A 23,141-nucleotide genomic window follows, 5' to 3' on the forward strand; every position below is an offset into this window, starting at 1 on the left:
CATATCCAATTTCTACAGATATCCTTTTGTGTTCTGAGCTTTGTTATAGCTAAAGGATACAAACTTTGGCTGATCATTTGATCCAAATAAGACAAGCAGAAAATATTTGGTTCCATATTTAGAAAAATGTTAAGTTCATTTTAGCACACAAAACTGAAAAGGTAGGAAAGCAACAGCCGTGTTAAACCGCCAGAAGGTCCTTTGAAATGATGTTAATAAATTGTGACAGCAAACACAGCCATTCAGCCAGAAACCCAGCGCATGTCTTCAGCTATAACAGTGCAGGGCTGTTTGTTTAGTTATGGCACCCCTATTAGCTCAATAGGTTAACTCCGCATTCAGCTTCCTAAATATTGATTGGCTCGGGATTAGAAGGCCTGATGGGCTATAAGCAGCAATCCAGCACATACAGGCTCGTCAGAAAGCCAAAATGGAGCTGCAAGTCTGTGATTTCTTTTCAGATGCCAGAACACGTCCAAGACAGCTTCAAAAATCAATTTCGCTAGTGCAAGAAGCCTTTTTTAAAAGTGTCAGTGAGCAATGAAAATGTTTAAAATGGGAGTGGGTGGATGATTATGAAAGGCTTGATGGATGTATTCTGCACCATTGTCACTTGGAGAGGGTGACACCCCAGCAAATTAAAACCATCTAATATTAGATAGATAGATAGATAGATAGATAGATAGATAGATAGATAGATAGATAGATAGATAGATAGATAGATAGATAGATAGATAGATAGATAGATAGATAGATAGATAGATAGATAGATAGATAGATAGATAGATAGATAGATAGATAGATAGATATGTAAGGCACTATGTGATAGATAGATAGATAGATAGATAGATAGATAGATAGATAGATAGATAGATAGATAGATAGATAGATAGATAGATAGATAGATAGATAGATAGATAGATAGATAGATAGATAGATAGATAGATAGATAGATAGATAGATAGATAGATAGATAGATAGACTTCACATTTTGGTGTTACAAATGTACTTTTTTTCCTTCATTTACTCAAGTAAGAAAGCAAAAGAAAAGATTAGTTATTAGTAGCAACCCTTGACAGATCTCCATTTTTACAGGTCTTATAAAAAGCATTCACCCCCTTGGAGGTTCATATATTTTATTATTATACAACATTGAACCACAGTGCATTTAATTTACCTTTTTTGCTGCTGCTTTGCAGTAAGAAGACTGTGGAAGATTGTGGGTTCGCTTCCCGGTTCCTCCCTGTGTGGATAGCGCTTTGAGTACTGAGAAAACCGATATATAAATGTAATGAATTATTATTATTATTACTGATTCACAGAAAAAAACTTCATTGTCTTCAAAGTGGTCTAAATTTATTACAAATACAAAACACAAAACAATTGATCATATAAGTATTCACCCCCTTCAAGTCAGTGTTTAATAGATGCTCCTTAGACACAGACCTGTCAGAGTTGCCAATGTGGACAGGTCTCTATCACCTTTGCACACCTGGACACTGTAATTCTTTTCCATTCTTCTTTAGAAAGCTGCTCAGGCTCTATCAGGTAGCACGGAGATCATGAGTGAGCAGCCACAAATTCTCAGTTTCACTGGAATCTGGACTCTAACTTGGCTACTCCAGGACATTAACATTGCTGTGTTTAAGGTATTCCTTTGAATCTTTAACTTTATGGTTGGAGTCAAGTGTTTTGGTGGAAAATGAATCTTCTCCCCAGCTACAGGTTTCTTGCAGACTGCATCAGAATTTTTCCACCAGGTATTCCCCATATTTTGCTGCATTCATTCTACCCTCACAGGCCTTCCCGGGCCTGCTGCCAAGAAGGATTTTCACAGGTTGATGCTGCCACCACAATTTTCCCAGTGGGGATGGTGGGCTTTTGTGGAGTGTTGAAATATTCTATATAGTCTGATAGCTGTAAAGCTTTCAATTGACTTCAGTGTCTAGCTGAGATGTCCTGTTCGTTTTTCTCTTTGCCACTCTTCTATAAAGCTGCAACTAATGAAGATGCCAGGTAAGTTATTGTCTGCACAGTCTCTCCAATCTAAGCCACTGTAAGTTGTAACTCAGAGGTCTCTTGGTGGCCTCTATCAGTTGTCTTCTTCTTGCACGATCACTCACTTTTTGTGGATGGCCTGTTCCAGGCACACTTACAGCTCTGTCATACTCTTGCCATTTCTTAATGATTGCTTTAACTGGACTCCAAGGGATATTCAATGACTTTGATATTTTCTTGTTTCCACCCCTTAATTTGTGCTTCTCAGTCCTCCTTGTACTTTAGAATTCATTGTGCAGGTCAGGCCACCATAATAACTCACCACAAGTTAGCCCTTTCATCTACAGTTGCATTTACACAACAATCAATGGAAACCCCCCACAGTGAACTAATTCTGTGACTTCTAAAACCCTCTGGCTGCCCCAGTGATGATTTAAGGTTGCCGTATTAATGGGGGTGAATAGCTGTGCAATCAATTATTTTGTGTTTTATATTTTTAATTCATTTTGACCACATTGCAGAGTTCTGTTTTCACGTCAAAGAATCATTTTTCTGTTGATCAGTGTTAAAAAAGCCACATTTTGGGGTAAGGAGTCTTATTTTGCTTTTTTATTTTCTTATATTTCTATTTTTATTTGTTTTGTTTATAGTACTACGTGTTGTACCGTGTTAGCTATTATGGATGTAATGAGAAGTCAAGCAAAATGACACCTTTTATTGGCTGACTAAAAGGATTACAAGCTTGCATATTGTATTCTTTTCAGTTAGCCAATAAAAGGTGTAATTTGCTTGACTTCTCTTTATTTATTTTGTTTATCTTTATTTCCCAGTAAATGGTTGTATCTGTTATGTTAGAAAGTTTCAATGCTGTATAACAATAAATGTGTGAACTTCCAATGGATTGAATACTTTTTATAAGTACTGCACGTGAAAGTTAAACAAGTCCCCTGCTTTTTCATGTCTAAGTAAAACCAATTTGCTGGACTGCAAGGAAAGACTTTTCAACATCATGACGTAAAGTTGCATCATTCAGCCAGCAGAGCATAATCAATACATTCACATGATGAGCAGACATACTGGCATACAACAATCAATAAACACACAAATGGTGATAGGGTGAAGAAAATCACAAGGCAAGAAATGTGGAGGGCTTCAGACGAGAGTGAGAGAGTAACTGAGAGAAAGTGCATTATGTATTTCCACAGGCTACCTAACCAGTCTTTTTAAGACGTTTCCTTATTTACGACATAGTGAATATTCGATCGTTCAAGTAACAGAGTATCACGGGTACCATGATGTCTCAAAAATTAATTTTACTATATAAGCAGGTGCAAATCAGCTGGAAAAAAATGGTGTTACAGTGAAAATTGACAGCAACCAAGTTCTAAGTGTTTAAGAGCTAATGGATTTATCTCTTACATATTTGTTTTCATCTTCCCAAGATCAAACAAAACCATCAAATCAGAAGGAAAAAAAGCATACCAGGTCAACAAAGACAATAGCAGATGACATAAGCTTTTTTATCTCAAGCATTGTTCAATGCCTTACCTTTGGTATCATTGAGAGGGTCCATGTGCCGATAGATGTACCCTTCTAGATAAGAATGAAATTTGGGTGTGGGTGGGAAGAAGGCAAGGCAGATTGCCATAAGCTCCCAGCCTCGTGCCAGGCTGTCATAGCGAAAGTTTTCAGTGGTCTGCCTACATAACTGGATGTAGAGCTCATCTCTGAGTCCTTGCACCATCCAGCCTTTGGTAGCAATCTCCAGAGCCACATTAAGCTGGTCCGTCTTGGCCCGCCGATCGCCCATGTACATTTGAATAAGCTTGAAGATCTCCACTGCCTCCTTCTTTACACTCCGGTCCGTCGTCATGATCATCGGCTTCTTGATGGACTCACTGCTCCAGGCTAGCATGTTGGCAATGGAGACTTTCCGGCGGAAAAGGCCTTGCGTGTGCTTGTTGAAGTGCTTGGAGGCCCAGTTTTCAATGTCAGTCTCAGAAGAGGGTTTCCGCAATGTGAACTCGGGGAACACACAGCTTGCACTAGGCATCATATTCCGGGCGTTACGACTGGCCTCAAACTGGGCACAAGCCCCCAGATCTTCTGACTGTAAAACAGACAATTCATATCATCAGAATCTGTGTGAGAAGACTTTTCATGCATTTTCTATTTGGCTTGCTTTTTATTTTTTCCTACTAGTTCTTCCTTGATACCTCATGTCCAGCAATAAATACATCTGTCAGGCATCTCTAATAATACCCATTTATCATTTTTTAAATTCATTTTAGTTGGGCAACAACAGACAGGTGTGTAAAACCTTTAAAAAGCAGAAATATAAAATGTTTTAAAAATAGAAATTGTGCCAAAAATAAAATAAGCCCTAATATATCACAAATATCTGCACTAGTAGCAGTAGGGTATATTAAACTTAGGCAAGCTGCTGTCACGGCCTGTAAATGTACCATCAGAGCAGGACTAAGTTCCAGGACTGAAAAAACGACACTGGCAGCAAAAGACACCCTGTATGTCACCATGGGTGTGCAGAAAGTTGTAGGGGGAGGTATGCCTCGTATATTTGTTGGCATTAGGTACAGGAATCAGCAGAAGCACGAGAGAGAAAGAGAGTGGTGGTCTGTGTAGAAACATGCAATGCTCCCCAAAAACTGAAATTTCTCATTTATATAAGTATTCAGACCCTTTGTAGGTGCATCCTGTTTGCTTTGATCCTCCTTGAGACGTGTCTAGAGCTTGACTGGAGTCCACCTATGGCAAACTGAATTGACTGGACGTTGTTTTGAAAGGCACACAGCTGTGTATATAAGGTCCATAATTCACACTACAATCCACAAAGTCCAAGGAACTCACTGAAGACTCCCCAAAATCAAACTGAGGTGAGGCATAGATAAGGACAAGGAAGTAAAACTATTTCTAGTGCTTAAGAGTGTTCCCAGGAGCACAGTAACTGTGAAATAGAAGAAGACTAACACCAACAGGTCTCTTCCTAGAGTTGGCCATATGGCCAAACTGACTAACTGGGCAAGAAGGGCCTTGGTCAGGCGGGTGACCAAGAACATGATTGTTACTCTAACAGAGCTTTAGATGTCATCTGCTGAGACTGGAGAACCTGTTGGAAGAATAATATGATAAGAGTGGCTAGATGGAAGCCAGTCTTGAGTAAAAGGCATACAACAGTTTACAGGATTCTGAAGGCATAAGGACAAAGTTTCTCTAGTCTGACTGGACAAAAGCTGAACTATTTGGGAAAACTCCAAGCACTATGTCTGGTGAAGAACTGCCACTACTGAACACCTGCCTAATGTTACACTTACAGTGAAGCATGGCTGGAGCAGCATCATGCTATGAGGGTGCTTCTCAGTGTCAGGGACAGGACTGGTCAGAATATAGGTAAGGATGAATGCATCCAAATGCAGGACATCCTTGGAAAAAAAAAAACTGGTCCAGAGTGCCCACAACTTGTGTAATGGTCCCCCATGAGAGTGAAAATGACGTGGGGTATGCAGGTAAGGCTTTAGGACAAGCCTTTGACTGTCCTTGAGTGGCCCATATTTGTCCATCTTTCTAATTGAGCAGGCAACTGCCTCAAATTCCAGAACTTTAAGAGCGACGTAACACTAATGGTTTGGGGGACACCAGGGGCTGCTAAAGAGAGTTCTTGACCAAATTCCCTGCATTGTGTATGGAGTATATACTGTATCACATTATGAACAAGTAGTTGTAGAGTCGACCATCAGGAGGGAGTTATAGGTAAAGACTTAACTGATGAGAAGAAAAGATTGTAGGGTTAAGATTTGGAGTTCATCTGTGTGGTACTGTGGAAGGCAAGTGGTAAGGGACTTCAGTATTACCATGTTACGTAGAAAAAGCATGTCAGGAACAGATATATTAGGAAATAGTCAGCGTGAGTTCACATGGGCAAGGTTGTGTTACACTAATATGTTGGAATTCTCTAAGGAAGCAACAAAAGCATGTGATAAGATGCATATGGTATTAATTAACTTGATTTTCAGAAGGTTTTTGATGAGGTTACAAATGAAAGGTTAGAGATCAAACTAAAAGAAATGAGAATTCAGGGAACAGTCTGCAGTTGGGTACAAAATTGGCTCAGACACAGGAAACAAAGGGATATGGTGAGGGGTCGATGTTCTTTTTTATTTACTATATGTAAACAGTCTGGACAAGAACATAACCAATAAGCTGGTTAAATCTGCAGATGATACCAGACTAAGTGAAAGGTCCAACACTGTCGAATCAGCTGATTGTTACAGCAGATAGGTGGCAGATAATATTAAATACTATAAAATAAAAAATATTATATTGGAATACAAAATGAGAGGTCTGAAATTTAAAAGTACAAATTATGAGAAGGACCTTGGAGTTATAGTGGACTCGTCACTATCTACAGCAAAACAGTGAAGAAAAAAGGTTAATAGGATGTTAGCTTGTATATGACGAGCAGAGTACAAGCTAAAGTGTTTTTGTAAGGAATAGGCTGTGTTCACTGGTGACATAGTTCAGTGAATGCTTTCCTAGAAATCCATTTTGCAGCCAATTTAGACAAACATTTTTTTTTCCCAATGTCCCATGATGCTTTACGAGTGCCATCACTGAGCTATAGCAGTCAATGTGCAGAACCTTCATGCATACATACTGTAACTATACTCCTCTTTACATTTAAGCACAGCCTGATCTGCTTTGCGCACAGGTGATGTCACTACTCAAGCTGTATTTTCAACTTGCATGTGTTAAAAAAAAATACAGTACTTTCATTTGAGGGGGGACATTAGCTGACCATAATGAGAACAGTATGAAAAATACTTTGTTGTGCTGCATAGATTCATTATATGTCGCGTCTTCATTACTGGATCAGACATTTTAGAATCTTAAGTGTCCCAGCAGCCAAAGCTGTAGTCAACTTGCTCCGCTCTGGGTCCATTTAAAGAAAGGGGTCATGGGTCAAATGTACGTGTAATTAGCAATGGTGCTCAGAGTGTAATCAAAACAAATCTTAGAAGATCGATCACCCCGTTTATCCAAAGTCTGAAAGCACACAAGATCCTGTGAAATAATAATAATAATAACAAAAGATTTATTATAATTTACAAAGGAATTTCTGTATTTTTAATAGAACTGAAAAAGCTACAAACATCTTGTAATAGCCATAAATCTTTCGCTATTATTATTTCACAGGGTTTAAGGTTTGTTTGCGCAAACATTCAGCCCGCACACCCCTCACTTATATGGAACTGGAACGTGGCCGGCAAGCAGGCTGTGGATTGGGCCATCATGATTTGAGGATCGGTTTGCACTACCTGCTTCTTGGCATGACCAATCAGTGCCCCCAAATTATGGAATTCTGTGTGTGCAATGATATATATTTTATATATATATATATATATATATATATATATATATATATACTGTATATACACACTAGGGGCGTGTGCCCCCCGGCTGCCTATGGAGGCCTAACTCCCTCATCAATCAGTCCATGGTGGAATTTTTTGAAGAAAAAAAAAACTCATCTTACAATATTTCACATAGAGAGGACCTAGGATGCAAACCCATGATCTCCTTACTACAAGACAGCTGCACTACCATTGCGATACCTGTGTTGCTTGTCAACTGCTAACACACAATTGAACCAATGCTGTTCTTAGCGGAGCGGGTATACATAATGTATTTTGGTTGACGTATGCACATTAAATTGGTTGTATTGACATGAGGTTATCATTGTTGTATTCTAATAATGAAATGAAAAAAATGATGTTAAGATGTATACTATATGATGTACGGTTTTGAAGAAAAATGAGCATTGCATGAAAATGTTGCACGATTTAGCTAAATGCACCATTATAATCCACTTAAAACCAGTTTAGTTCTTCTTTCCCCATTGACTTCAATGCATTTTGCAGGGTTTGGCAAAGTTCCCGAGAATTGTCATGATTTCTCTATACTCACAGTCAAGTGAACTCCATGGGGTTTGCTCATCGCTAGAGGTGACATGACTGAAGTGTTAAAATTATGAAGGCAATTAATACAGTGTACCCCCGTTGTTACTTTAAAATAAATTCTACAAAACTAACATAGGGACATTGTTGCAAACTTGTTACGGGATGAAACTGCACAACGTTTAGAAGGGTTTTCTTCACACAAAGAGCCATAGACACAAGGAAAAATGTACCAAGTAGTGTGGTGCACAGTAGGAATGTAGGGACCTTTATATCACACACTGATGTAATTTTTGTCAATCTAGGTAAATAGTCTGATGATCTTCGTGGAGTCAATGGAGGCTCTGATCAGGGCGCTTGAGAGACTGAGTGAGGAGTCTACGAGTGTCTGGGCTTGCGAGTGTCCTGGATAAAAACCAAGATCCAGGCTTTTAATGACCTCTTGTGCACGGCCATCAGCAGTGTGTCTGTTTGTGGAGAGAGTGTTGACCTTGTCGAGAGATTTACTTACCTTGGCAGTGACATTCATGTCTCTGGTGACTCTTCCTATGAAGTCAGTAGACGGATTGGGAAAGCATGGGGGGTCATGGGGTTGCTGGAAAGGGGGATGTGGCGCTCCCAATATCTATGCAAAAGGACAAAGGTCCAAGTCTTTGCAGTCCTGGTGCTTCCTGTCTTCCTATATGGTTGCGAGACACAGACGCTATCCACCTGAGATGAAGACCGTTCTCCTTCGGTTCTGTGTCTCTCCGGAAAATCCTTGGGTACCGTTGGTTTAACTTTGTGTCAAAAGAGCGGTTGCTCATGGAGTCCCAAATAAGGCACATTACCTGCATTGTGAGGGAGCGTCAGTTATGGCACTACGGCCATGTGGCGCGTTTCTCCGAGGGTGATCCAGCTCGTAAGATCCTCATTGTTGGGGACCCGAGTGGCTGGATCAGGCCAAGGGGTCGCCCACGTAACACCTGGCTACAGCAGATAGAGGGTCATTTCTGGAGGGTGGGACTGGACCGCGTGTCTGCCTGGAGGGTTACCAACCGGGATCCCGAGTTGTTTCATCGTGTAGTGGGTGCAGCAACGCACTGTACCAGTGCATGATCCCCAACTTGACTTGACTCGGTGAATAGGATGGACAAGCTGGTTCGGTTTAATGTCTTGTTCTCGTCACAATTGTTCGAATGTTCTAATCATCTTCATGACAGGGCTTTTAACCTATAAAATATAAGACTAGATAGGAAGCAGAAGTTTTCCATTCCTTCTTTTGTTCTTTGTGATCATTCCTCTTGTGTTTGGATCAAATTTAAATAAAACACTTCTATTTATTTATGAATATTGTGGCTTCCTTGGTACCATTCCCGGTTTGGTGGTTGCTACTACAGAATTCACTTCAGTTATGCTGTTTTGACATTTTCTGCCAAGGCTGGATGCTCATGACTAGAAGAGACAGAAGTAGTGGGCAGGAATGACATGAGCTGAGCCGAGTTTTATACATGGGATGCTTCTACACAGAAGCCATACTGAAATGCAGGATTAGAGAGCTATCCTGGGAATTGCTTTGGTTATTGTTGATGTAATCAGTCAGTTTGACATATTCCTGAACAGAACTGGCTGCTTGGTGGTGCTGCATGTGGCCATATACAGAGTGACGACTCTTCATGTCTCCCTTCTCAAAATGCTCTTTTTTCTAGTTATTCACATTTAAATTAGTATAAGTGATTCAAAATTCAGACTATTCTGATTATGGTTATTACTTGTTTCTACTATTGGATGTACTGCCAATTGTACCTTTCCTTGCTGACAGTTCTTGGTGCTGCTGCTGCACAGTAAATGGCAAACTTCGGATTGAATTTTTGGCTTGCTTGGTCTCCATATGGAGTTTACACACTCATCTTGTGTCTATGTAAGGGTCTCTGGGGGTTTCCATTTCTATCCACATTCTGAGAATGTACTTGGTAGGTCCCACTATTGCATGAGCGATCCCTGATATGGCCTGCTATGTGCCTGATGCTGCAAGCACAAATTACAGCTGCCTGCAACAGGAAAAGCGTCTGCAGAAAATTGATGGCTGCATGGTTATTTTATTACTTAAACTGACATTATTTGTCACAACAGTGCATGCGAAAATTTAAAAATGAAATGACATTTTCGGAAGATAATGAAAAAATTGAAGTCGTAATGCTCAATATATTATCCACAAAGACAGTCAGGCATGACCATTATTTATTTTATCTACTGAGAAGCAAATAAATAAAATGAAAATTGTAGACCACTGAAGTTGCAATATATCTTGTAGACGAATGTGTATTTGTCAATGTTCTTCAATGCTGGAAATATCTACTTCAGACTCTTTATTACAACAGATGGCGAGCCCAAGTTTATAATAGATACTGACCGACTCTCTGATATTACAAGTGGAGCCTACTGGGTTTTTCCAGGAACTGAATGCCAGATCAGTCTGATAAGCAAAAACGAAATCCCTTGAAAGCCACGGTGCACAGTCAGAGTTTATTTATTTTCTTCTGCTTTAATGCTTCACAACTTAACTGGGTCACTGAAATTTTCTAACTTTTAGTTGAAGTGAACATGCATTTTTTCCATTAGGGTGGCATTCTGTTGCTGTTAAAAAATCTGAGAGATTTCTAAGAGGGCTGCTGGCTGTATAATACATACACTAGCATTCAGTCAAATACATAGAAAATTAGATTAAGGTGGTTTGAGGCTGGATTTATGTACACTAGAAGTTTAGAATCGCACAGAAATGTTCATGTTTTTAAAAGGACTTGATACCTTTTTTGTCAAGATACCATTATGTTGATATAAAAATAAAGCCAAGATACCGGTATTAGTAGTGATGATAAAAACTAATACTGCTTGAAATGACTGCTTTTTAATGTATTATTCACATATGACCTAAAGCTCCATTTTCAGTTGCCATTCCTTCAGTACTGCGGTGGGTTGGCGCCCTGCCCGGGGTTTGTTTCCTGCCTTGCGCCCTGTGTTGGCTGGGATTGGCTCCAGCAGACCCCCGTGACCCTGTAGTTAGGATATAGCGGGTTGGATAATAGATGGATGGATTCCTTCAGTAACCTTATTAGAGAAACCTTTGTAATTGCATTAACACATAGTTATTGGTTCAAAAATTACTATAATGAAACAGCTTTCTCAAGAAACATGTCAGTCTGTTGTTTTTTTTTTGCAGAATGAAGGTTATTTCATGTCACAGGATGCCAAGTAACTGAAGATTTCATACCAAGATGTTTATCACTGTCTTGAGAGAAGGGATCAAAGTGGATCTGACCAGGATAGAAAAGAATGGGAAGGCCCACATGGACAACTGCATAAGAGGAGACAGACATGAGAGTGTGTAGTGTGATGAGCAAATACCTTATAGGTCTTCAGTCGGCTTCTTCTATAAATACATGTCAAACACCAGTGTCATCTGCAACAGAGCAAAGACGACTTCAGGATAATAGCCTAAGAGGCAGAGTTTCAAAGAAAAAATCGGGAATGATCTCCCCTAGACTTTCTCATATAATCAGATAAAGGGATGGATATTTGAGTAGTAAATCACAAGACAATGATTATATTTTTATATTATGTACAATAAGGAACCATCAACAACAAATCAAATCAAATTAATAATATATTGAACAATTATTATAAAAGTAAAGATGAATAAATCGGACTCTGCAGCTGCATGACTAAAAGGTAAAGTACCACTTCTAGTTAACGGAAATAGCCCAACCGTTGATAAAAAAATCTACATTTGTACCTAATACTTGTATGCAAAATTTGGTTGACCTAAGTGAAAGCGTACTCAAGTTATCGTGTTTACATACACACATTCACACAGACATAATTACAAAAACGGTATTTTCGGACTCAGGGAGGTCTAAAACATCGAGATTCATCAAAATCTTGAAATGGATTTTTTTGGAGGATTCCAATACTTTCCTTATACTTGGAATTTGAGAAAGTCAGGGAGGTCTAAAGCATCAAATCTTTGGACGATTACAATGCTTTCCCTACACTTTGTATAAGAGAAATAAAAAGAAAAGTTCAAATGTTGAAAAGAACACAGTCGACTGGAAAAAACGTTTTATGTTCAGCATCCTGGAGTCATCTTTTTCTGTTGAAGATAACACTAGTGTTTGACATGTACTTAAGAAAGAAACCCATTCAGGACCTGTAAGGCATTTGTTTCTCAAACCACACCATCTGATGCCCTTCTCCCCTTATGCAGTTGTCCATTTGGGCCTTCCACTTCTTTTTCTTGTCAGATCTACTTTGCCCTCTTCTCTAAACACAGTAATGGACACCTTTGTATGAAATGTTCTGTTTCTTAGCAGTCTGTCACAAGCAATATACTTCATTCTGTGAAACAAAAAAACAAACAAACAAAAACATAGTCTGGCATGTTTCCTGAGAAAGCTGCTTCATTTTGGTATTTTTTAAACCCAGAATTGAACGGTAAGAATGTCAGTACCTTGCAATTCAAGGAAAGACAATTTACTTGCATTATTGAACTGAATTACAGGTTTCAGTAGTACTAATACAATTACAAAGGTTTCCTCTAATAATCAATTAGATTAGATAAACGTTATTAATCCCATGGGGAAATTTGAATGCATACAGCAGCAGAAATATACAAAACAAGAATACAGACTCATAGGACAGATAACATTTAATCAAACATTCGATAAATGAATAAATAAATAAAATAAATGAGTAAATAAATAAAAAATAAACTTAACAAATACACCAGGTGGAAGCACTGAATTGTTAGATAGCAGTGGGCAAAAACAGACCCCCAGGTGCTCTTCCTAGTACACCACAGTTTAATGTGCCTTACATTATATACATGATTAAGGATAAACTAAGGGAGTTTACCATTAGGACATTGATGGAAATATGGAGCTTTGCGGTAATATATGAATAATAAATTAAAAATCCATCATTTCAAACAGTAATAGCCATTAACAAACATGGGGAATGTCTTGACTGTATTTTCAAATCACTTTAATGGTATCTTGATAAAAAGGAATCAATCTCAAAAACATGAAAATTTCTATTTAATTCCAAACTTTTGAATGCTAGTGTACACACACTACAAGTACGCACTATTGTTCAAACCCTTTTAATCTAATTATCTACGTACTTGACTGCCAGCTAGAAACAATGACTTACAAACCTGTGTTCTGCATGGGCAGCTCTTACACATTGTGCTTAGTTCACATTCATGTATTGTTCATACTCCAGTCTTTGTTCACCATATCTTTAATAATCAGCATGATGATGTCATGGATCTTGTTGCCAAAGGATCATGTGACTAGCAACAGGTGCTGTTGCTTTCAACAATATAGCAGCGCTCATTAAATAAAAGGCACGATATGACAACATCCATAGAAAAATATGAAAGAAAACAGCAGCACTGTGACTTCACAAAAATTACCATAAAACATCAACACAAACAAGAATAATCCAAAAAGTTAACTTAAATAAATAAGGGCAACTTTAAACTAGATCCAATGGGCCATGCTGCAGAGAGTATTATGTTTTTCAAAAACTTAACAATCAAGAATTGAATGGGGGTGACCAGGGGAAGAAATGTCTGGTGTGAAAAATCGGTTAAAACTGAGACAACAATCCTATCCTTAAACAATCCTTAAACCAAAAATCAAACTCAGGACCAAGAAACAACCTTCTCTAGTCCAAAAGGTGTGCCAAGGATGACACGACCAGACTTAAATTAAGGGTTGAGAGAGGGGCAAAACATCTGTTGCTCAATTCATGTAGATGCCATGCCTCAGAAGAGACTAAACCAAATCAGAGACCAAATCAACATAATAAGATAGAGAGCTACCAGGTAGTATATTGGACAGAAGATGAACTGCTCATTATCGAGGCTGCAATAACATTATTTTCTCACATTAATTTTACTTTGCTTATATTTTGGGCACAAATGAAAACCTTAATGTAATCTATGAATGAAACATAGATGTAAAAGAAAGGAGAAAGTATTCGGCTACAGTAGCAGTCAATCCTGATAGTAGCCAGGCTGGCATGAGTATTCATACAAGGGCTAAAGATGGGATTTGGTGAATTCCATTAAGGTCTATGTAGTAAAGAGTCTGAAAGGGAAAACAGGGTAATTCTAGGACCCTACCGTGACAAAACATACACAAATAAATTGTTAATGTTACATTAATTCAAATTATCTTAGTTTTAAAAATACTTATCAAGTGAAAAATAAGTCAGGCATCAGCAGTTCAAAGATTTATGTTCCCATTCCAAGTAATGTTCAAGAAAAAGGACACATGCATGCAAGAATCAATGTGTTTGCATGTTCTTACCCACAAATCTCACCAAGAACGGAAGAACACACTTCTAACATGCTAGTAAATGTTCAATATATGATAAAATGTACAAAAATGTCAAGGAAGGAGAATTTGGTCAAATTAGAGCTTGCAGTTGTTGGCATATGACACACTTACCATCTTAAGACTGCCCAGGCAATGGCTACAACCTGACCATGTCAGTTTAGCCATATCATCACCAGCTTAAGATTCCCAAATAATCAATGGAGGGTCAGCAGAACAATAGAAAAGGATTCCCTCAATACAATGGGTGGCAGCAGGGCGATGTTATTTTGAACACACCAGGCACAAGGCATATACAATATTATTCCTGTTCTCTAGTGAACAGTGTCATAATTTCTACTTAAAATATATTGGACCAACTTGTGATAAACATTTATCAAGGCTGTTAACCAGCTACATGTACTATATTAATAAAATGGAGAAGGTACTCTAAGTAAGAGAACAACGGCTAGAGGGGAATAGAATTAAAGAACTGCAAAGCACTTCTGACATTTTACTGAGGTCCACAAAAACCAGTAAAAGAAAATATGCAACACTGGAATAAAAATGAAGTTTACAGTATGCTGAGTGGATAATTCTTATTATCAAACCCACAAGATAAATGATCTCAGGCTGTGCATATTCCATTTTCATGTCATCCTGTTACAAATTATTGTTAGGGTCTCGGGCTCATACATTCACTTATCTCTGGATTACCATTCTGATCATCAAACAGAACTGTGCTGAAATTGTGAAACTCTATCAGAAGAAAGTAGAACCTCCCTGGGCTATTGCAACAGACAATGTATTAGATTACTAACAGCAAGCTTAAGTATGTGTGTTTGCTTACTATGAGCTTCTGCAGGGTCATTTTTTTCTTTGAAATTTCAGCCTTTAACATTATTCAATTCAAGTGAGCACATTGTCTCACATTATATGATTATATTAGAGCTCTCCCTTCAAGCCATACAGTGCATCTATCTATCTATCTAGACTTACTGAAGTCACCTTTAGGAATCAATCTAGGCATCATGAAAGGCTAGTTAGACTGTAAGTGGAATCTAACTAATGAATCTATTTCAAAAGGCATGTCTCCTACAGTTTATAGCTTTAAGTTGATCCACATGTATATTTAAGAAGGCTAGTAAGGGAGTGCAGAAGCAATCTATATATCAGGTGGGCATGAGTTCTAATTACACTGAACAACATGTTTTTTTCAAAAGTTTTGATTCCTGAAAAACAGACAACATCAAGTTGAACACAAATATACTTTCAGATTGATTGGAGAAATATGCAATGAACTGTTATTTAATTTAGTGTGTTTAATCACTTAATGATGCTGGATCATTGCATTAGTCTGTTTTAATTAAAAATGTTTAGCTGCTGATTTTCATTCGTACTCAGCATCTGACGACAACAGTCATCAAGCATTCACTTTCCCTGACTTTAGCAGCATGTTGCACTTCATGGTTTTCTGTGCTTGAAGCATGTTGTCAACCAGCTGGAGATAGTTTGGTAATCTGTAGTTGCCAAGAAGATCCTCCATAACATCCTAAAATACCTTCCATGCAATCTCCTCAGGATCCACTAGGCGATCTACAAACCACTTGTCATTGATGACTAAGTGTCTGATTTGTGGACCAATAAAATGCATTCCTTAATCTTAATATCAGTTATTTGTAGAAAACGTTTGTCACAGATACTGAAATCCTTCACCTTCCTTGTTCATTGCTTTAATGGCATTGTTCATCAGTCCAAGTTTTATATAAAGTGGAGACAAAAATTTCTTTGTTTGGGTTATTTGTTGAAAAATTGTCTATTAGCATATCTAAACCACAAACAGAGAAAGTGAATTCATTTAATGTGGAATTTCAAAAGTTGCATAGATCTCTTCACAGTTCTTGCATCCCAGCTGGTAAAACAGATCCCTCACCCATATAGTATATCTTCCATGTTTTCATCAGTCCACGTCTTATATGAAAAGGAGACAAAAACCTCTTGTTGGGTTGACAAGTGACTTATGTGTCACACTTTTCTGTCCTGCAGCCAAATGCTTGAAATTCTATTTAATGTAATGAGACTCTTTAGCACGGCTTTCCCATTCACAAATGGAATACCTTTACGTCAGCACAGAAGATCCAGTTGTAGCTGTTGTACTGTATATGTATATTCTAAAATAATACAATATGTATATATATATAATATATATGAGAAGAAATCACAAAAATAGGTGACTGGAATAAATCAGTATGTGAATGGGAAATTTAAAGGTGTTTTTTTATGATCAGTGGGTCTAAATTCACAAAATACACCCAAAAATGATTAGCAAGCAAAATCTTTATTGTCCAGTATATTATTTAATTGATGATTAATAAATGGAGTCAACTTTGAACTGTGTAAATAAAAACAGGCTGTATATAATGTCTGTCATGGATATGATGTAATCATAGTAGGATAAAAATATGTAAGAAAAACTGTTATAGTTACTACAGGTTAAAACTAGTGTAGATAAGATCTTACGAAAAGTTAAGATCTGCTTAAAAGCAAAATCTGGCCAGTTGGCCTGAGGAAATACAGGTGGCTGAGATAAACATCATGTTATCTGGCTGCTGGATTGGAATGGGAGCTAAGCTGCATTGAAAAGCTGATATCACTGGAAAACACTATTCTCCCACTGGTTCAAGGGATGTGTCAAGAAACCATAGGATTCCTTTAAATTAACTGCTTTTTCATTCACATAGTAGGCCATACCAAGCCACTTTGTAGACCAGACACCAACCAACATGCTAAAACCGAGATATACCTGGTAGCCTATTATCCAGGTTGTATTATTTCTGTCACACTCAATACACTCTCCGGTCAGGTCTGGTACTCTAATTGCATGGGGCTATAGGAAGGACATTTTTAACTAGAATAGCAGTCAACCCTGAAGGTGTCAAGACTGGAAAGAATAAAAATATGAGGGCTAAAGATGGGCATTCTGTTAAGGCCTACATAGTAAAGAGTCTAAAATGGAAAATGGGGCAACCGTAACACAATGCCACAGCAAAACATTATACTTTTTAATGCATTTATTTAGTGGACTTTAATTTTCAGCAGTGGGTTGGCGCCCTGCCCAAGATTTGTTCCTGCCTTGCTCCCTGTGTTGGCTGGGATTGGCTCCAGCAGACCCCGTTACCCTATGTTAGGATATAGCGGGTTGGATAATGACTGATTGACTAACTTTAATTTTCAGGTACTGCCTTCTAAAAAAAATTTATTCCAGTTTCCTCTCCCACCGAAATCACATGCCTGAGGTTGTGTCAGGGAGTGTGCCCTACCATAAAATTTTGTGACTCCCATGCCACCCAAGTCTATTTCTGACTTACATAATGTTGAACATGGACACTTCTGATCAAAAGCTGTTAGCATATTAGCTTTCTGCATATTGGCAGACAGTTAAGAATTTTCAAAGAAGCTATTGGTGTCAGGGTTGAGATACCCTCTACCCTAACAGGTTGTAGAAAAATTTTAAAGGAACAACTGTCATGCTGGAACATGGTAGCTCAGTGGGTAGTGCACTGCATCGTAGGTCCAGTGTCTTGGGTTAAAATTCTACTCTGCTGGCCATTCTTTTTCTGGTTTATACATTCTCCATGTGTTTGAATGGGTTATATTTCCACATCCAAAAGAGAGATGCATTAGATTAATTGGCAATTCCACATTATTCCTTTGTGTGTGTAAGTAGGCCATGCATCACGTCAGAAGCTATTGCATGCCTTGTGCAAAGTTCTGTCGACATGGACTATACCCCCAATTTATCTATCTACTACTTGTGCCCATAATCAAGAAATCCATTTCTAAATACTTGTGCTCTACTGAGCTGCATGGCGGTGCACTGGTTATGGCAGCAGAGTATTAAGTTTGTACATTCTCTTTATGTCTGAGTGGTCTTCCCTCGGGTTTTCTATTGACATTCTAAAAGTGTGCAGGTTAGATAGACTGGTGACTTACATTTTCTGGTGTGAAAAAGTGTAAGTGCGTGGTCTGCAATAGCCTGGTGCTCAATCCTAGGCTGGTTCCTGCTTTGTGCCCAGTCCTGTTAAGATAGGCTCCGAACCTCTACTACGCTGTAACTGGATTAAGTGGTTTATATAATACATGGATGGGTCATCTTACTAATATGGGGTGCACAGTGATGTTAGTGCCGCCACTGTACATCCACAGAGACTTGGGTCTGATTGCCATCCTGGACTCCATGTTGTCCAGAATGACAAAGGTTTTGGCTAGGTACTTCAGTTTCCTCTCACATCAAAATGACACACCTAGTACGAGTGACTGAAGTTGTACTAACTGCAAAAAGGGTAGAAAGATATAAAATAGGAGTGAGGAACAGGAAAAGGAACACAGTCAAGGCAAAGTAAGGGTCAAAACCAAAAGTCAAAGGGCAGACCTTTGTTCCAGTGACCAGTAATCAAAATAACAACTAAAGTGAGAAGCTAAGTTTGGTCCAATCTCAGAAAGAAGTGACTATTTTGGAAGAATTTTTATACTGGTCCAGCCAGAGTGCATCATGGAAGAATCCTCATGGAAACAGATGACACAAATGCCACAAAATGGTGGCACCCATTGTCAAACCAAAATGGAGTTGGAAAAAGACAGTAGAATCTATCTATCTAGAAATGAATCGACTTCAAAATGGAAGCTCCAAGTAAAATGCTAACTGCAGAATTGGATTGTTTGGATTTTAAAACTTCCAAAACAACACAAAGATGAATGTTCAAGTCTCAGGAAAATCCAAGAAAAAATAAAAACTACCTTAAAATGGACTGACTGTCATCCCTTCCAAGACCATTTCTAACTTAGCCCACTTGCTTCCCATGTGCTAGTAATGTAAAGAGCAGGTCCAGAAAGTGGGCAATGGAGACAGCATTCACACTGTACTTCCATTACTGAGACACAAAAAGTTAAAAACTGTACCCAACATAAACATATTTTTAAGCAGAGAAGCCAAAGTGCATTTCATTAATACCATAAAACAAATACAGACCATAATGTGTGTCCCCTTTTTCAGGTCATACCACTTCGAAGCATTATTTATTTAGGCATGTTCAGTGATGGGTAGTGCCGCCTCAGTGCCCCAGAAATGCAGTGGTTTACTTACCCGCCTGGTTGCCATCTGTCTGGAGCTTGAATGTTGTACCCATGTCCGCATAGCTCATTTTCCACCCATGTCCCAAAGACATTCAAGTTACCCAGAAAGGCAACACTAAACTGGCTCAGGGTGAGTGCTGTGCAGTGGACTAGCACCAAATTCTGGACTGGTACTTCCAAGCAATGCTGCTAAGGCAGCCTTTGGCATCTTGTGACTTTGTACTGCATCAAACAGTTTGAATATATGAATGACTCCTGTACAAAAATTCAATTATTTTACCTTTTGTTCTTAACAAATTTAGCCTCAGTTTAAAATCAATGGGATTGACTAAAGTGTCTTACCTGCTAATTACGTTGACTCCTGACATGTACTGTAAGTATGCATTACTTAAGCTTGGCATTAAAACATCTCATATTGATTGGATTCAAACTGAAAAATCAGTGCTGAGTTAGCTAAAGGTAAACAAGCTTCTTAAAATTATAAATACAGTACTGGCAAAATCTGGAAACTCCTCCATTACTGCTGCTCTCACATGTGAAAACTGTGATAAGTCGTGTCACAGTGCTACTAGTAATCAACTTGGCGTGTATTATTTTTAACCATTTATTGATGTCATGGATGACCAGGGCCCTTGCCCAGCCGGGGCACATCTGACTTGGAAGGACCAGGGGAGCAAGTGTGGACAGAGCATCAACTCCCCCAGAATGCTAGATGGCAGCCCCCCTGGAGGGCAGCGGTACCTCAGATTCCCTCAGGGCTTCATGGGAATTGGAGTTCGTTACAGCCCTGTTGGGATCCGGGGGCGACGCCAGTGTGCTGCAATTATTCCTGAGCCCATGTGGGTGGTTCTTTCGCCACACCCAGAAGTGCTGCCGGGAGTAGGTCAATGAGCACCTGGAACGCTTCCGGGTGACCTATATAAGGGACCAGCAGACACTATTCCAGGAGCCAGAGTCGGGTGGTAGTGGACGAAGCTTGCTGGAGAGGAGTGATGGAGATAAAGAGAAGAAGAGTAAGAATTGTGATGTGTTTTGTGCCTATGGGAAAAGAGGAAGACGTGGCCCACAAGTGAAGAAAAAGAAAATAAAACTTTTGTGTTTTATTAGTGTGCCTCCTGTGTCTGTCTGTGTCGGGTTAAGCGCTGGTATAGCACCATCTATTGTCACATAGATTAAGTGACTACAGATACTTAAGTGTATTTGCACATACCTGGAGAAGAGGGTGCTGCAGGTGGTGTGCCAGCAGTGGCACAGCAGCACATTTTGGCCTCCCAGCACTGTTTGTCTTAGCATTGAGGGGGACACTGTGGACATGATTGTTGGAAGAAGGTGAAAAGGGCCCAAAGTGAGATGGGACCAGTTAAAGAGTGCAGTCAGAGGCCTTGCATGCATGCAACTAAAGATGAGACACGGAGGCTGATTAAGTGTATTACATACCACTGCTGTGTTGCCAACAGGTGGTGGTATAACTGGGAGAAGACAAACAAGAGCCAGCTGAGGATGATTGTAGCTTCTCCACTGTTCTGTCAGACGGAAGATGAGTGTAGGAAAACAAAATGGGATTAAGAACAAAAGGAAACTGAAATCATTCTGCTACCCTGCTGTGTTGATTAAGCACAGGTCACGATCTCAGAGGCCAACCCCTAGAAATGCAGGGAAGCAGACCTATTGATGGGATTACTAAATGGTGGCAATTGAGGACCTAAAATATCAGCTGCAGACATCCAGGAGAGGCTAGGAATAGAGTTGCTGACCCTCTTCCACATTGAAAGGATGAAATTGAGGTGTTCGGGGCATCTGATACGGATACCTTCTGGGCACCTCCCTGTGGAGGTTTTATGGCCACGACCAGGAGAGAAGAGACCCCGGGGTCAACTCAAGGCGTACTGGAAGGAATATATCTCCCAGATGACTTGGTAGAACCTTGGAATCCCATAGTATGAGTTCGTAAGTGCGGCTGGGGAAAGGGACGTATGGGCCTCACTGCTAAGACTGCTTCCCCCTTGTCCTGGATAAGCGGTGTATTATGAATGAATGAACATTTCACTGTATTGGCATTAAGTCAAATTTGTTCACTGTAGGTGTTGGGCTCCAATGAGGTTGTGCCTTGTCAAAGCTTCAGTTTGTGGTTTTCAGGGACAGGATATTAAGGCACAGGCAAGGAGGTGAGGATGCTCAGCTTTGTAGACTAGGGGTAGCATTGTTGCTTCATGCAGATCATGTTGTTATTCTCTTTGCCTCATCTAACTGTGACCATCAACATGCACTCAAGCAACTTGCTGGCAAATGTAAAGTGGCTGAGATGGGTCCGATACCTCCAATTCTGAAGTCATGGTTCTCTCTTGGAAAAGAGTGGATTGCTCTCTCCCAGTGAGGGGGGAAAAACTACCCTTTAGTGGAGGAGTTCAAGTATCTCGGGATCTTCTTCACAATTGATGGAAGAAGGGAATGTGAAATCAAGAAGTGGATTGGAGTGGTACAGCTGTTGTACTGGCACTCTACAGGTCTGAGGTGGTGAAGTGGGAACTGAATGTAAAGACAAAACCCATGGTTTCCTGTCCTCACCTACGTTCATGAATGAGATTGAAGTTACAAGTGGCAGAAATGAGGGTTAATGGACAGACGCTCCATGATACAGTGAGAAGCTCAGTATTTCGGAAGGACCTCAGAGTAATGTCGCTGCTCCTTCGGATCTAGAGAAGCCAGCTGAAGTGGTCTGGGCATGTTGTGAAGATGCTCCCTGGGTGGTTCCCCTAGAGCTGCTCTGGACATGTCCCTCTGGATGGAGACCCTGCAGCAGAACAAGGACAAACTGGAGGGAGGGACTATATGTTTTGGCTGGCTTGGGAACACCTGGGAATTTCCCCCAAAGAGCTGGAATCTAGCGGGGGACAGAGAAGTCTGGGTTGAGCTGCTTCGCCTAATGACGCCAGAGCCTCACCAGGACAACTGGTCTAAGATGATGAGATAGACATATGACTGCAAAGCCACATTTTCATCAACAATTACTTCAGCAAACTAATGTTAAACTCTCTTAGCTCATCTTTAATAAATCATGTTTAAATGCTCTTTGGTTATTAGAGAAACCTTTGAAATTGTAATTGCACAGCTGAAACCTGCTATTCTGTTCAATAAGGCAAATGGAAAAGAAATGATCTAGCATCTTTTAAGGGGGATTTTAAAAAGATGTGTAGGATTGGTAGGATCTGGTTCTGTCCCTTGTCACTTCTTTTGAGTGCAGTTTGCCCTCAGTGCCCCGAATCAGTGTCTGCTTCTATGCAATACTAATCAGGTGGAAGGTGCATGATGGGAAGGATGAAATAATATAGGCCTTTTGCTCTAAAATTTTGCTTTTGTGAAACCTTCTTAAAAATTCTAGTTTTCCAAGCTTTTTGACTCTTGTCTACTATTTTTAGAAACTTTGCTTGTGTTTGCCTATCTTTGTGTATGATGCCCTCCTGCCTGTTTCACTGATTACTATTTCCTCTTTCAGGAAAATGTCATTCATTCTTATCTACTTGTCAGGTCTCTAAAATATTCACAGATTGTGATGAATCTTTGTTTTGGTACTCAAAGGAATTGATTATTTATTGTTTAGGATTTTTTGCCATTGTTTATTTTCTCATTATGAGGATGGCATCACTGCAGTGCGATTTTGGATGGATGTTCTCTGCAATTA

The 23,141-nt window shown here is 39.4% G+C and overlaps 1 protein-coding gene across 5 annotated transcripts in view; it reads right to left on the reverse strand.

The window, feature by feature from the left end:
• arhgap39 (Rho GTPase activating protein 39) overlaps positions 1-23,141 on the reverse strand; it is a 448,090-nt gene that overhangs the window by 83,676 nt on the left and 341,273 nt on the right. For all 5 annotated transcript variants that reach the window (XM_051929199.1, XM_051929198.1, XM_051929195.1 and 2 more), the window contains exon 4: positions 3,547-4,108. In XM_051929199.1, the coding sequence (XP_051785159.1) occupies positions 3,547-4,108 (562 nt within the window). The remainder of the gene's footprint in view (positions 1-3,546; positions 4,109-23,141) is intronic.

This window comes from Erpetoichthys calabaricus, chromosome 6 (genome assembly GCF_900747795.2).
Source record: "Erpetoichthys calabaricus chromosome 6, fErpCal1.3, whole genome shotgun sequence".
Classification (NCBI taxonomy): Eukaryota; Metazoa; Chordata; class Cladistia; order Polypteriformes; family Polypteridae; genus Erpetoichthys; species Erpetoichthys calabaricus.